Raw genomic sequence first — 14,683 nt, 5'->3', positions numbered from 1 at the left:
AGCACGTTAGCATTTATTTGATGTTATGTAATTTATCTGGTTGTTTATTTTTTCCTGTCTGTCGCCTCCAGTAGAGTAGAAGCTCCATAAGGGCAGGGACTCCGTTTTATTCGCTACTGTTATTCCCTGTGTCTAGAACAGCGCTTGGTACATGGCAGATGGCCAATAAACACTAGTATTTACCAATTGAAATAATGACTTTGGGTTGGAAACAATAAAAGGTATAATAAAGCTTTACACAGTAAAACATAGAATTTCTATAGCCCAACTATTTTCACTTTGGGTTCAGAATTTTAAAAAAATTATATTTAGTATAAGTTTCATGTAAGATGAATACAAAATTAAATTACAAGCTAAAGATCTGATTTCTACTCATTATAAATCCACAAAATTTTTTGGTATATAACAATTATTTTTTGTATTTAAACTTATTGAATCTTGATTATTTTGGAATATTTTCCAAATTACCCATGTAAGGTAGGATTTGTTGTTTTGTTTTTTTTCCCCCCTACATTAAATAGAAAGCAAATCAAGGTTTGGGCAGTAATGTTCTAACTATGAATCAGGCCTAACTTACCTGATTCATATATTTTTAGGGTGATGTAATGTTTGCCTTGGGAAAATTATCCAGATATTTTCCAAATCTTTTCAGGGTACCTTTTGTAGATCGATTTTGTGATCATTAAAATGTATGTTATATTTAATTTAAATAGCTATTATTTATTGAGGACCTTCCATGTACCAAGCACTATACCAAGTACTTTCTATAAATTGTTTTAATCTTCTTTTTCATCTAAAAATGAAAAAGTAAAAATTATCTCAAATCTATCTACTTTTCAAAACAACTCTATGAAAAATATTCTTGGCCCCATTTTACAGATGAAACAAGCTGAAGGGGAGACCAGGATACTAAGATCCTCTAGTTGGAGGTGGCAATGTTGTGTTAGAACCCCGGTGACTCAGACAGGAAGATCCAGCCTGAACTATTACCTGATATTACTCTTCATGACTCCATAGTACTTACTTGGCAGAGGTATGGGTTTTTGGTAGACTTGTCTGAAAGGAACAATTTAAAAATTAATTAAAGGGCAAAGCACAGGTGAATAAGTTTGACTTTCTGTTTACAGTGAACTCTCTATGAACACTCCCATCACCAAGGAATCAACAGGAATTGCCAGTGAAACAGATCTAAAGGTAGGAGAGGCACCAAAACCTTCAAGATAAGAAAAATTGTCCCCTTTACTTTTGAAAAAGGAGGAGCCTTAACTAAGGCATTATATTTTCGTTAATTCCAATAGTTAATCTGAAAATTAGGTCTCTGAGGTTCTAAGCAGTTATTTTATTTTATTTTATTTTATTTTATTTTATTTTATTTTATTGGTGTCAGGAGTGGGATACGAAAGCAGTTCTTTTAACGTTGTTACCTACTTAAAAGCTGAACATCCTTTAAAACTTAATTGCAAAGCAATGACATGTCAGATCTTTACCAAGCACCACAAGCGTGTGCCACTGTGTGGTGTAACCATGTGCATTAATGCCTGCAGTGACAAGCGGAAGCTCATTTTTAAAGGAAAGGATTCTTACTTCTGGGCAGGAGGAAGCACTGGTGACTGCATAGCTTCTTGTCTGTGACTAGACCCTCGGTGGCGTTCAGCAGGTACAGGTTTTTCTGTATCAAGAAAGTGCTCATATTAGAATTAGAGGGAAATGTCCGTCCCCTTGCTCAAACCTAGCAGTATCAACCGACAGGCACTGGATATGGTCAGATGTCTTCTGATGAACATATTTTCACCAGGATGCTATCTGTTTGTGCACCTGTCAGTCTGGTGATGTGTTTGTGCCATTAGACCAGGACTTTCCTGCTCCCCAGTGTTACAGGCATACCCTACTGTGTGATTTCAGGCAGGAGACAGAGATGAGCAAGTTTTAGCTACCTACCTTCTGCTTTCTATGTGGCCCACACACAGGTGTTACCACATTAGTCTTCATTAGTCGTAAGATGCGACTATAAGGAATTTCTTAATGATAAGTGGTAAAATATGACATTTTAAAAATGATCTACTCTTTTTGAAAAATTAATTCAGCAAATTCAAGGTTATCTCGATAGCAATGTTCATCTCTCGTACATTTCACCATGCTTTCTTGAGGAAGAGGAGGAGTTATAACTAGGGAAATGGGCACCACCCGAAATGTAAGAAATTTATGTTGATGCCCATCGTGAACTTGCAGCTGAGCCATTAATAGGTGTGATTATAAATTATGTGATGCTTTCTCCTCCCTCGAGTTTGGTCTAGGGTGTGTTAAAATCTTGGTATGTCCATGGTGTGTCTCCTGCTTGGAAGAAGGTTGAGAAGTATGGCTCTCCTGTTATAGGAACCCACAAGGAATAAAAATAGTAAGATTCTAAGCAGTCCTGGGTGTTGTGTGGTGCACTGAGACTCAGAAGCCTTGGATCTCTGATGACCGTGCTTCAGGTTTGTGGCACATTATTCTGAGCTTCCGTGGAGGCGTTTTGTTCACAACCTAACAACTTGGTAGTTTCAGAAGGAGAAACAATGAACCCATTAGGTCCCCACAGCCTTTGATCACACCTGCTTTGCCCTGCTGTCCTGGAGGCTGCTCCCCATTTTGGGTTTGGATGGCCACTGCCATGGTCTTGAAATGAGTCACTAAGGAGATGGCATGCCAACCTCCTGCACTGGGAACCCTTTGGGAATGAGGACATCTGAGCCGCATAGAACATGCCATGAGCCCTTGCTGAGGACAGCAAGGAATGGAAGGGCAAGGCGAAAGTATCAATGGAAAGGCAGACAAAAGCAAAACATCAGAAAGAGAGTGATACTTGGAAATAGCTCTTGGGGGAGAAAAGATGTGTGAGCCAATGTAAAAGCCTATTGAAGAAATTAATGATTAGAACAACTAAACAGACAGGGGAGTTGTAGTGGCCATTCAGAAAATGTCCACTGTCCACCCTCAAAGAAACCAGGACACTTTATGTAGATCTGCCCATATTAACTCAGGGAGTGGTGAGAAGAGCACTCCCTAAGCTTTAACAATAGTTAAAAGTGTGGAATCAGATGGGTGCAGAAATTTAACACTTATGTAGTATTTTAAATGTTGAGATGATGGATGATTCTTACTTCTTCCTGTTTTTCCCCCTAGGATTTTGCAAATACATTTTTTTAAGTGGTAATGTTCTAATAAAAAGTAAATGTAAGGTTCTAGGGTTATGATAGAACAAAAAAGGGAAAGCACTTGAAGATGTATTAAGACAAACATTTGAACTCTGAAAACATTATTTTGAAAACTTAGCAAAAGGACTGGTTCACATCAACAGGTTTTTAAAAGTTTCATTCCTTAACCAAACAATTAGTCTAAGATACACGAGTGGCCCTGAGTTAGTCTTCCCACCAATGGAAGGCGATGGCACTGCTTCTGGCAAGCATACCTGTCAGCAAGCAGGCAGGTTTGAGGTGTGTAGTCTGCAAGCCACCCCACAGATGCTTCCCAGGCAAGCTGAGGTCCTGACCACTGCTACTCACTACTCATTGCAACAGGAGGGCTACTTTGTTTAGAAAATTGAGTTGTGCCCTGACCGGTTTGGCTCGGTGGATAGAGCGTCGGCCTGTGGACTGAGGAGTCCCAGGTTCGATTCCAGTCAAGGGCATGTGCCTTGGTTGCGGGCAAATCCCCAGTGGGGGGTGTGCAGGAGGCAGCTGATCGATGTTTCTAACTCTCTATCCCTCTCACTTCCTCTCTGTAAAAAATCAATAAAATATATTTTTTGAAAAAAGAAAACTGAGTTGCATGTTTACAGTTACCTTATAAATAATGACAGAATTTAGAAAGACATTTATATAGAAATCCTCAATTAAAAGGAGTTTTAGGGCCACACTCCTCCTTTAAAATAAGATAGATTTACCTTCACAAACACTTGAGGCATTCTGTTGAGAGGCAAGAGGAGTCTATTAAAAAAAAAAAGGCAAAGATATTCAATACAGTTGAAGGTGGAAATAAAAGTCAAAGCAATATTATTGAAACAAGTATTTGAGGAGAACATTTCTCTGATGCAAAGCCATTCTTTTAGTCATAAAAACAACAATTAGAATGCACAGTCTCCAGTCTAAGCTTTGCATTTAAGTGACAACTCACTGGAGGTGTCTCATGGGAGGAGCAACGTGGTCTTGGTGTTGGGCCTTCCCTGCTCTTTCAGTGGGGTTGATGGATAGCAGGACCCCCAGCAGCTGCCGGGCAGTAGCGCTTGTGCAGTGGGAATCCAGCATATGGCTTTTGTCTCAGGACCCACTGTCTCAGGGTTTGGTGGCTGATTATAAATGTCAGGCTACAGAGTAGGTACCAGGTCAAGGTGGGCTTCCTTGAGTAGTGGACTGCTCCAGGTTCCCTTTGTTCTGGCCAGAATTTGAATTTAGTCAGGCCTGCGTGTGCCTGCTACGCAATTGCCAGGTCCCAGCCAGAGGGTTGGAAATGGACACAGGGGAACCCCGAGGGGAAGACAGATGTTAGGGGAGGCCGACCCTGGCGGCTGATCTGCCAGGGCTACTCAGTAAAGCTGCCGGGGTCAATGAGGATGAACTCCCAGGCAGCATCTTCCCAGGCTCACGGAGGATTCCGAGTGTTTCTAGGACTGCCCAGACAACACCTCAGGGCTAAGATTTCTGTGTTCACCTTTGCTGGGAGCATTGTCAACTTTAAATAAGTGGATAAGAATAAATACTGGGAAATAGGAAGTGTGCTTAACTGCAACAGTAACTTACCGTCTTCAGTGTTGTAGCTGGCTTTTTCCTGGGGGATTAAAAAAAAAAAAAAGATTGGCTTTGTTGCAACATGAAAAGATAAAGTAGAACTATCTGCTTATCATTTTCTTCTCAAATTTAAATTAGAGCAATGAAAGTGGTATGAGTGTGTAGGAAGGTCTCCTGGAAGGGCGGAGAGGGAGGAAGCAGGATTCAGTAGTGCCACGCCCCCCCCCCCCCCCCCCCCCCCCACACACACACATAGGATCCACTGGCAGATGGCAAAGGGGTTAATTGGGGATAAACAGGAGCACCAGTAGCCAGGGAGTCGGCATAACTGAGCTCCTATTCCAGTTCTGTTACTAATTACTCTGTGACTCAGGCCTCTCTGTCAGCTGTGAGGCCACTGTCGGCTGTGAGGCAAGTGGGAGATTTAGTTTCCTCATCTGTAAAATGAGGAGCAGACTCAGTGTTTTCAATGTGCACACAGAGTCCTCCCCTCCGCCAACAGCACCCCAGGCTACTGCTTGGGGATGGAGACGGGAGATATGAGGGTGGCCATGCAGGTGAGTTTGCAGCTGGCACCTCCTCATGCCAGCTTCCACCTGCTTCTAGGTGTCTGTTCTTTACTAAACTTCTGCCCAGGGTTTCATTCCGAACAGAGAATTCCAAGACCAACACAAGTTTGATCATCACTGTGGTTTGTGGTCCTGCAGGTGTGCTTTTCTGGACGGAAACAGCAGTGGTGGGAACATCCACTCCCATCTCTCAGGTCCTTGTCTGTGGCAGGTACTCACCCGGCCCTGGGCAGTGGGGACGGCACAGCCGGTAATGAAGACGACCTAGTGTCCCAGGCCCCGCTGCTTCGACCTGCACAAACATGTACACAGGTTAGTCTCAAGTTCTGAATCTGGGGCTGATAGTCACAGGGAGGCTGGCCTTAGGGCAGGCTCAGAAGTACACATATTTGTTATTTTCAGTAAAGCATGTATTGAAGCTATTGGGGAAAACCTTTTAGGCCAGCGGTTATCAACCTGTGGGTCGCAACCCCTTTGGGGGTCAAATGACCCTTTCATAGGGGTCGCCTAAGACCATCGGAAAACACATATAATTACATATTGTTTTTGTGATTAATCACTATGCTTTAATTATGTTCAATTTGTAACAATGAAAATACATCCTGCATATCAGATATTTACATTATGATTCATAACAGTAGCAAAATTACAGTTATGAAGTAGCAATGAAAATAATTTTATGGTTGGGGTCACCACAACATGAGGAACCGTATTAAAGGGTCACGGCATTAGGAAGGTTGAGAACCACTGTTTTAGGCAAAGGTGATGAAACATTTTAATAAATATCCACTTATTGGCTCAGAACTAGGATGTAAATTAGGGACTTCGTCATAGATACAGAGAACAGATTGATGGTTGCCAAAGGGAAGGGGTTTGGGGGAATGGGTGAAAAGAGTGAAGGGATTGAAAAGTGCAAATTGGTAGTGAAAAAATAGTCATGGGGATGTAAAGTACAGCCTAGAGAATATAGTCAATAATATTAACATTTCTAAGTAACTTCTCTTTTCCCCCCTAAGACAAACCCAGAGTCCCTGATTCTGTGGGCTCAGTGAGAGCCACACAAGGAGTCCTATGGGAGGGAGCCAGGAGCTCACACTTGCAATACATGCACACCAGAGGTGCCTAGAGATGAGGCACAGACCTGCCACTCCTGATCCACACTGGTGGATATCGCTCATTCATAATCACACAAGCACTGATACCTGCACCTAACTTTACATTCTTAGATACTCATTCATTCACCTGACTTCTCAGGGCTTTTGCTCATTGCATAAACAGACAAATTGAGACAAGTTAAGCTACTGTCCTGATCTAATTTCTGAGGTCACAGAAGGGACCCAAAGGGCCTTGTCCACTGCACCCCATTTTCTCCTGCCCAATCCTAAAGATAGAAGTCAGTCAATCACTATGAGGGAAGACGATGAGACAGGCAGCGCTTCACCACTGGGGCAGAGAGCAGGCCTGGAGGCGGAGAGGCCAGAAGCTAAGCCAGCTCCCCTCAGCATATCCGGGGCCTCCTCTTAGGCCCATGCTCGCCTGCCTGCACATTACTGCTCAGTGAGACAAAGCCTTTTATTGAATTAAATTGAACTGGAAAAATATTTTATTAAGAACCTACATTTATAAGTCCAGAATTCCTATTGGACTTAAAGAGGATACTCTGTAAGATAGGTTGGACCTACCTTAGTCTATGTTATTTTGGTTTGCGAGACAAAGCACACATAAGTAAACACTGAAGTAATAATCAATTACCAAGAATTCCTGAGGACCTGGTGTGCAGGAAGCATGTGAAGGCTCTATGTTAGGGGCTGGGGAAGAGGGAAGAAGTAACGCTAGGCCGCTGCCCTCTCAGAATTTACAACAGGAGAAAACGTGTACCTCATGCCACCTCATCTGAGAGGACCACCTATTCTAAACACAGAAAAGAAAAGGCCTCAAAAAGTATTAAAAATAGAGATCTTTATGTTTATTCTCATGCACTTGACCAGAGATCTTAGACTTTCCCACAGAATCCACCTGCTCTTTCTCCACACACAATTCTTTTTTTTTCTCAATTATAGTTTACACTCCATATTATTCTGTATTAGTTTCAGATGCACAGCACAGTGGCACAGTCACACACTCTAAGAGTAGTCCCTCCCCTGCCCCAAGCACCACCTGGCCCCATACAGAGCCTTGAAGATATTATTGGCCATATTCCCCATGCTGCAATCCGCATCTCCATGACTGTTCTGCAACAGCCAACATGTACCTCCCAATGCTGCCTTCTACATGCCATTTCCATAACGCTTAGCGGCACAGAGTGGGTGGTGTTGATTTCATGAGCTGCCTCCCTCAACTCCCTATAAAGGAATGCCCCCTCCCGGGAGATTCCTACTTACATGTCACCTGACCTAGATGTGATTTTCAAAACCATTTTCAAAAAGAGACTACATCTGGAATTTGTAACATTGTGCATGACAATAAACTGAAATATCATCTGAGTATGTAGTATGAGTCCCACTATGTTTCCTTAGCTACTGTATCAAATTGATAGTGTTCTTCAAATTCTTCATAGCTGAGATTGACCTTAAAATACATTTGGTTAGGCCATGGCAGAGCAGCCCTGTTGGTTGGAGCATAGTCCCAATACACCAAGGTTTTGGGTTCAATCCCCAGTCAGGGCACATACAAGAATCAACCAATGAATGCAGATAAGGAAACAATAAATAGATCTCTTTCTCTCTAAAAATCAACCAATCAATAAAAATACACTTGGCTATTCATAGATTTTAATGAATATTTCGGGGAAGAGGAACAAAAACCTTGCCTGAAAAATAAGGAAGTGTAAAGAAGGTCTAAGTCAGAATTTCCTCCCAGGGGTTCTCCTTAACTACCAAGGGCTCATGTGGCCTGGGTTCATTATCATTGTCACATCTGCTGCCTGGCTTTTCTACGCAGCTTCCCTCTTCATATCTCCAAACAGTCTGCCAACGTCTTCCTTCCCCTTCCCTCCTTATAAATAACCTCTGCGATCAGATGGGAAGACAGGCCCATTCTTCTCTGGTGGTGCGGAGGACAGACTGGTGGAGACCTATGGTCTTGCATCAGGAAGACAAGGTTCTAGTTATTTCTCTGCCAGAAAACTGGCTGGGTGACCTCTTACAAGTCACTGTCCCAGTTTCCCCTCTGTGAAACGGGGACACCACCACCTACCTTACCTAACTCAGAGTTACTGTGGTAAGATAATAGGACAACTTTTTAAAAAGTATATATTTTTATTGATTTTTAGAGAGAGAGGAAGGGAGAAGTGGGGAGAGAGAGAAAAACATCAATAATGAGAATCATCAATCGGTTGCCTGCTGCACGCCCCCTACTAGGGATCGGGCCCACAATCCCGGGCATATGCCCTTGACCAGAATCGAACCCAGGACCCTTCATTCCACAGGCTGACACACTACCCACTGAGCAAAACCAGCTAAGAGGATAATCAGACAACTGTAAATGTGTAAAGAATTAGCCAAATATAAAGTAACATTGTTGGAAAGGGATTAAAAGTATTTGAGGTTTAAAAACATTATGTTAAGTAAAAAGAGCCAGATGGAAAAGACTACATATTTTATAGCTCCATCTACATGAAATGTCCAGAAAAGACAAATCTATAGCAACAGAAAGCAGACTGGTGGTTGCCCGGGACTGGGGGTGGGAACAGCATTGGCCATGAATGGGCATAAGGGATCTTTTAGCTTTGAGGTGGGCATGAAACTTTTTAAAACTGGATTGCAGTTATGTTACAAAACTCTGCAAATGCAATGATTTACAAAACTCATTGGATTGTATGTGAAAAATTATAAGTCATAAAGAAACTCAGTAAATATGATTATTGCTGTTTTTGTGTTACCATCTTGTTATCCACCACCACAGTACCTGAGCACCGTACCGGGTACTTTAAATGTGCCTTCTCTAAGCCTCACTTAATATCCAGTGGAGCAAACCGAGTCTCAGAAAGGCTACCAGGCAGGGCTGGGGTTGAACACCAAGGCCATTTGAGTTTAAAGCCCAGGCAGCACTTTCCTATCCAGCCAGTGCCTCATAATGCTACTCTGGGGCATGATTTGGTGTGTGGATTCACTTGCTGCTTCTCCCTCCATTGGGGAAAGATTAGTGAAACAGAGGTCTGTTTAAAAATAAAAATAATTAATAAAAAAGAAAAAGAGGTCTGCTTTTGTGGATGCTCATGGAGGATGGAGCATGACTCTTCTATTTAAGGGCCAGTGATCCTTTCTGCTGTGCTGGGCCTGAAGTCAGACCCAGGGCCACGAATGGATAGGACAACCTGGTACCCTCCTCACGACCAGTAGCTCCCCTTCCCCAGTCCTGACAAGCAAAGAAGTCTTCAAATGTTGCCAAGTGTCCATGGGGGGTGGTGAGGGGAAGGAGGGGCAAAATCACTCTCAGTTAAGAACCAAGTTCTTGGTTGGAATACTTCGAGGAAGAATTTAGGAATGTGCTAGAAGGAGACATGTCCAAAAGCATAATGATAAAAGTGAAAAATAAGTTTTGTTTTAATTGTATTGAGGAAAATATTATGTTAATAATGATATAACATTGCAGGCTTTGGACAAGCTGGTACTTACCACAGTTTCTCAACTAAGAAAGTAATGTACCCTTAGTTTTTCCTTATACTACATATGTTTTATGCATCATTCTCTTTTTAGTTTTACATATGACGTTGGTAAGTTTCCATAATTCTTTTCTTTTTAGATTTTTTTAAAATTGAATTGATTAGGGTGACATTGGTTAATAAAATTATATATATATGTTTCAGGGGTACACTTCTATAATATCATCTGATTTTTCCTAATTCTTAATGATTCCAATGTTGGCATTCTAAGCCCTTGGGATTTAACTGCCTTTTAGCTGTTACAGAAACCACATTATCATTAGGGGCTTGCACACCAGCTGGAGCCGCCCTTGCTACTCTCAGGCACTGCATGGACTCTTGCAAAATAAAGAGATTTAATTGAACAACTTCAGGACAATTTTGGCGATAGGTAACATTTAGCTTACATATTAGCAGGGAATTGTAAACTCCAAAACTGCTCCCATTTTAGGAAATAAGAACATAGACTGCTTTTTAATGCTATTTACTTAGAGAGGAAGTTCAGAAATACAAGCCCTGTTTACCCTCTTCTGACAAAAGTTACAAATCAGTCAGAGGTTGCAGCACCTTCTTCTAAATGCTCATTTAGAGATAAATCACCGTGGGTGTGGGCCTTTCAATTTGTTTAGAGCAGTGGTTCTTAACTGGGAGTGATTTTGCACCCCCTACCCCCTAAACACACACACATACACACACACACACACACACACACACACACACACACACACTTGGCAATGTCTGAAGACTTCTTTGCTTGTCAGGACTGGGGAAGGGGAGCTACTGGCATCTAGTGGGCAGAGGCCAGGGATGCTGCTAAATATCCCACAATGTACGGACAGCCCTCAGAGCAAAGAATTATCCAGCCCCAAATGCCCATACTACTGAGGCTGAGAAACCCTGATTTGGGGGAAAACTTTATATGAAGAGGAAGATACACAATTGCTTCCTGAGATATGTACAGGATGCTCTGCCAAGACTGTTCATGAGTTTAGGCAGGTTAAACTAGGGGATCCGAATAATAACAGTGATAAGTAACACAGAACTATCATTTTAGGAATGTGATTCATGTCTTTACCCATTTAATTCTCACAATACCCCTAGGTGTAAGTAGCATTTTCTCCTCCATTTTTCAGAGGAGGACACTGAAAACCAGCAATGTTATTTAGCTTGTTCGAAGTCTGGTATCTTGCAAGGGTCAGAGCCAGGACTTGAGCCTCTGACTTTGGAGTCTGTGCTCAGTCCTGCTCAGGGCTTCTCAGTGTGGAACACACAGGGGAGAGAGAGCCTGCCACTGCACCTAACTCACTATGTAACTCCCAGCAAGCACCTTCCTAGCCATCAAAGAGCCAAAAGCGACATTAACCAGAGGCAGCAACATGGTGTGGTACTTGGACAGAAAGACCAAGCTGAAACCTTAGCCCTTTCATGATGTCTATCGGGGCACTGTTGGAAGCTTTGAAAGGATAACAGAGGGTAGGTTATTCAAAGACATACGCAAGTAGTGTAATCATTGAAATGATCTCGCTTCCTCCTTCTCCTGTATTTTCTCCTGTCTGTATCCAACAATCATATAATCAGGATGTTATTTTCTTGTTCAGGTTTAGTTTCTTCATCTGATTCCTCTAGTATTAAAATACACCTACACTAGATTAATAGAAAATGAACGAGTAAGTCCAATGGGCTAATGCCCTCTTGATGGTGCCATGTGATTCTTTAAATACTATCGCCAGTGTTGGGGACTCAGCCACTCTCACAACCAACTGACCCATCCACATTTCAGCACCTACTCTGAGCCAGTTGTGTGTAGGCCCTGGAAACACAGCTGTGAGCAAGACATGACACTGATGTTTTTATAGAAGAGAGAGAGAGAGAGAGAGAGAACGAACTCAGGAAGGATCAGGAGATAAAGGGGGAGTGTAGGGAACTAGAGGAGTGCACACCAAGGGGGATCTAGGCCAAAGTGGGATCAAGACAGGCCTCCTGAGCAAGTGACATTGAAGTCATTGTATTTAAGGAGCTTTCAATGTAGTTAGGGAGATTAGACTAGGACACAAAGTAATTAGAGGACAGGTATGGGGCCAGTGTAAGTGGGATGAGAGGGCAAAGGAAAGCTCTCTCAGGGCTACAGAAACCATAGGAGGCTTCCTGGAGGAGGAGACCTCAGGCTGGGTCTTGAAGGATAGTTAGAATTTGATGTCATAAAGGTGAGAACACAAAGACCAAAAGGTAGGACCCATGAAATACAGAATGATTGAAGTATTGGGTGTGTTTTAGGAAGAAAAAGCCCTTGTTTGGTAAGAGCATTTTAAGATGCAAACACCACAGATGATTAAACTGTTCTTCCAAAGGAGGGTGCAGGCCTTCATTTATCTATTTCAATAAAAGATTTTCTGTTCCAGTCATGGCAGCCCTTCTCCTCAGTTATGAGTCAGGAGTCTCCATTTCAGCTGGGATCAAAGCAGTCATCACCGATTAGGATGATATTGACATTTTATCCTAGGAGTTCAATGAGCTGGACAAGATGGCCCTGACTGTTACTCCCGAAATATAAAGAGCCCGTGACTTTCGAGGGAGAGGAGAAGTAAGACAAGAACTTGTGAAGAGGTTGAACAATTGCACAAGAAATGAATCTAGGAAAAGGTTAAAAAACATACTCTTCTTTCATGTTTTCTCAAGGATCATGGCCCAGGAAGCAGAGCTCCATCTGCCAATCTCTGTGTTCAGCCTTTAGCTCTGGAGGGGAGGAGCAGGAGAGAAAGAGAGAGAGAGAGAGAGAGAGAGAGAGAGAGAGAGAGAGAGAGAGAATGATGATGATGATGAAGGGGAGAGGGAGAAGGAGGGAGGACTAGAGAGGAGGCTCCTGAACCTCTCTGTGCTGTAATAGGGTGGATATGTATGTACCACTCAGCTTTGTGGGCTTCAGTTTGGGGGTTGCCAAACCCTACGAGAACCACTGGGAGTTCATGGTTCGGGTAGTGGTGACATGGTAAAAACCAACTTTGTAATGGAATAAAACTGGCAACATATGGAGGCATTCAGAAGCTTAGTCTAGTGACCAAGAAGAGAGCCTAGAGCAGTGATGGTGAACCTATGACACGCGTGTCAGAGGTGACGCGAACTCATTTTTTTGGTTGATTTTTCTTTGTTAAATGGCATTTAAATATCAAAAATATAAATCTTTGTTTTACTATGGTTGCAAATATCAAAAAATTTCTATATGTGACACGGCACCAGAGTTAAGTTAGGGTTTTTCAAAATGCTGACACGCCGAGCTCAAAAGGTTCGCCATCACTGGCCTAGAGCAAGGGTGTGGCTAGTGACACTCACAGGCAGAAGGTGTGAGGTGATCAAGTAAAGGAAGCCTGGACTAGGTGGTGACAACTAAAATAGTAGAAAATTTCCAGGAAAAATAACCAGCAGCCTTTGGAAAGAACACAGGCATGCCGAGACATGCAGGCTGGAGGCAACAGGCAAAGAGCAGTAGGGATGCCCAAAGGGTGATGGGTGCAGTGGGAGGTAGTGGGAATGTCAAGGTGTTCAGAAGGGAAAGCAGGTCAGCATTGGACACCAGAGTTATCATCAGAGACAAGAGAAATAAAACCAGAAGAATTAATGAACCCTAAAGAAAACACATACCACTTCTTTTGTATTTTGCAGGATTTATTTGGGTGGAGATGTTTAATGTAAAAAATAATACCCTTACTGAGCACCTACTGTGGGTTGAAAGTTTCACACTCACAGTTTCAGAATTCTCCTGCTTCAATGCACTAACCCCATTTACAGGCCCAAAGTGGTACATTTGGTAACTGGGATTCCAACTCAGATCTGTCTGGCTCAAAACCACGCTCTTAACCACCACCATATTCTGAAAGAAGAGCAAGGGCTGAGGACTGAATGAGGCAGACATCCTCAGTCAGGGACAGAAGGAGAAACCAACCAAGTGCCCATGAGGTAGGATGAAAACTAGGGCTTGTACTGGTCCAGGTACATCAGAGGGAGGGGGAGGGTCCCTTCAACATGGATGCCACCAGACAGTACATGAGGATGAGGGCTTCTGCTATCATTTATTTAAATATACAAGTGATTATTTCTTAATATTTGATCTCAGTTGTTTATCTTATTTGCAATAGATTAAAAACCAACCCCCCAAATGTAATCATTCCATTATTTTAAAAAACAGCACATCACACATATACTTTACCTGAAGCCGTCACTGGAGGAGGGGCTGGCTTCAAGGAGTTACTTGGCTTGGTTGATCTATTCACCATGGGAGCTTAAACACACAAATATGCACAGAATGATTATAGATACAGCCCACTCAAGGGAATTCACACTTATGGGAAAATGCATTGTGGAAATGATGGGTCAGACCGGAGAGTTTGGAGGGAATAGGAAACATACTCATTAAACCTATAAGCCATTAAAAAGCCTCCTCAGAAAACAACAACAACACACCATTAGAATGAATATATTAATGATTAAAGGAACAATGAAATATTTTATGATAGGAATTTTGTTAACGTGAATACTGGCTTGGAATTCCCTTTGACAAACTGGAGGTGTAGGAGATGAATACTTTTTTTATAAATTAGTAGAAGTGTATTGAACCTAATAGTGAAGGGGCCACATTAGTAGCCCTACCCTCCCTGCCACAGCAACCCATACCATTTCTTTTGTATTTTCAGGATTTGTTTGGGTGGAGATGTGTA

General features: G+C 42.4%; 2 protein-coding genes across 5 annotated transcripts in view; one reads left to right on the top strand and one right to left on the bottom strand.

The window, feature by feature from the left end:
* Window positions 1–14,683, bottom strand: part of BLNK (B cell linker) — a 71,770-nt gene that overhangs the window by 9,904 nt on the left and 47,183 nt on the right. For all 3 annotated transcript variants that reach the window (XM_070432609.1, XM_070432607.1, XM_070432610.1), the window contains 6 exons: window positions 14,176–14,247; window positions 5,552–5,624; window positions 4,776–4,803; window positions 3,923–3,965; window positions 1,585–1,669; window positions 1,025–1,056 (listed from right to left, as the gene is read on the bottom strand). In XM_070432609.1, the coding sequence (XP_070288710.1) occupies window positions 1,025–1,056; window positions 1,585–1,669; window positions 3,923–3,965; window positions 4,776–4,803; window positions 5,552–5,624; window positions 14,176–14,247 (333 nt within the window). The remainder of the gene's footprint in view (window positions 1–1,024; window positions 1,057–1,584; window positions 1,670–3,922; window positions 3,966–4,775; window positions 4,804–5,551; window positions 5,625–14,175; window positions 14,248–14,683) is intronic.
* Window positions 1–14,683, top strand: part of ZNF518A (zinc finger protein 518A) — a 60,087-nt gene that overhangs the window by 44,384 nt on the left and 1,020 nt on the right. For both annotated transcript variants that reach the window (XR_011473562.1, XR_011473561.1), the window contains 3 exons: window positions 880–1,033; window positions 1,128–1,194; window positions 5,471–5,644. The gene's annotated coding sequence lies outside the window, so the exon portion shown is untranslated. The remainder of the gene's footprint in view (window positions 1–879; window positions 1,034–1,127; window positions 1,195–5,470; window positions 5,645–14,683) is intronic.

This window comes from Myotis yumanensis, unplaced genomic scaffold (assembly GCF_028538775.1).
Source record: "Myotis yumanensis isolate MYYU_CA2020_CCGP unplaced genomic scaffold, mMyoYum1.0.hap1 SCAF_13, whole genome shotgun sequence".
Taxonomy (NCBI): Eukaryota; Metazoa; Chordata; class Mammalia; order Chiroptera; family Vespertilionidae; genus Myotis; species Myotis yumanensis.
The sequence above is the reverse complement of the archived record's forward strand: the minus strand, read 5'-3'. Positions and strand labels throughout refer to the sequence as shown.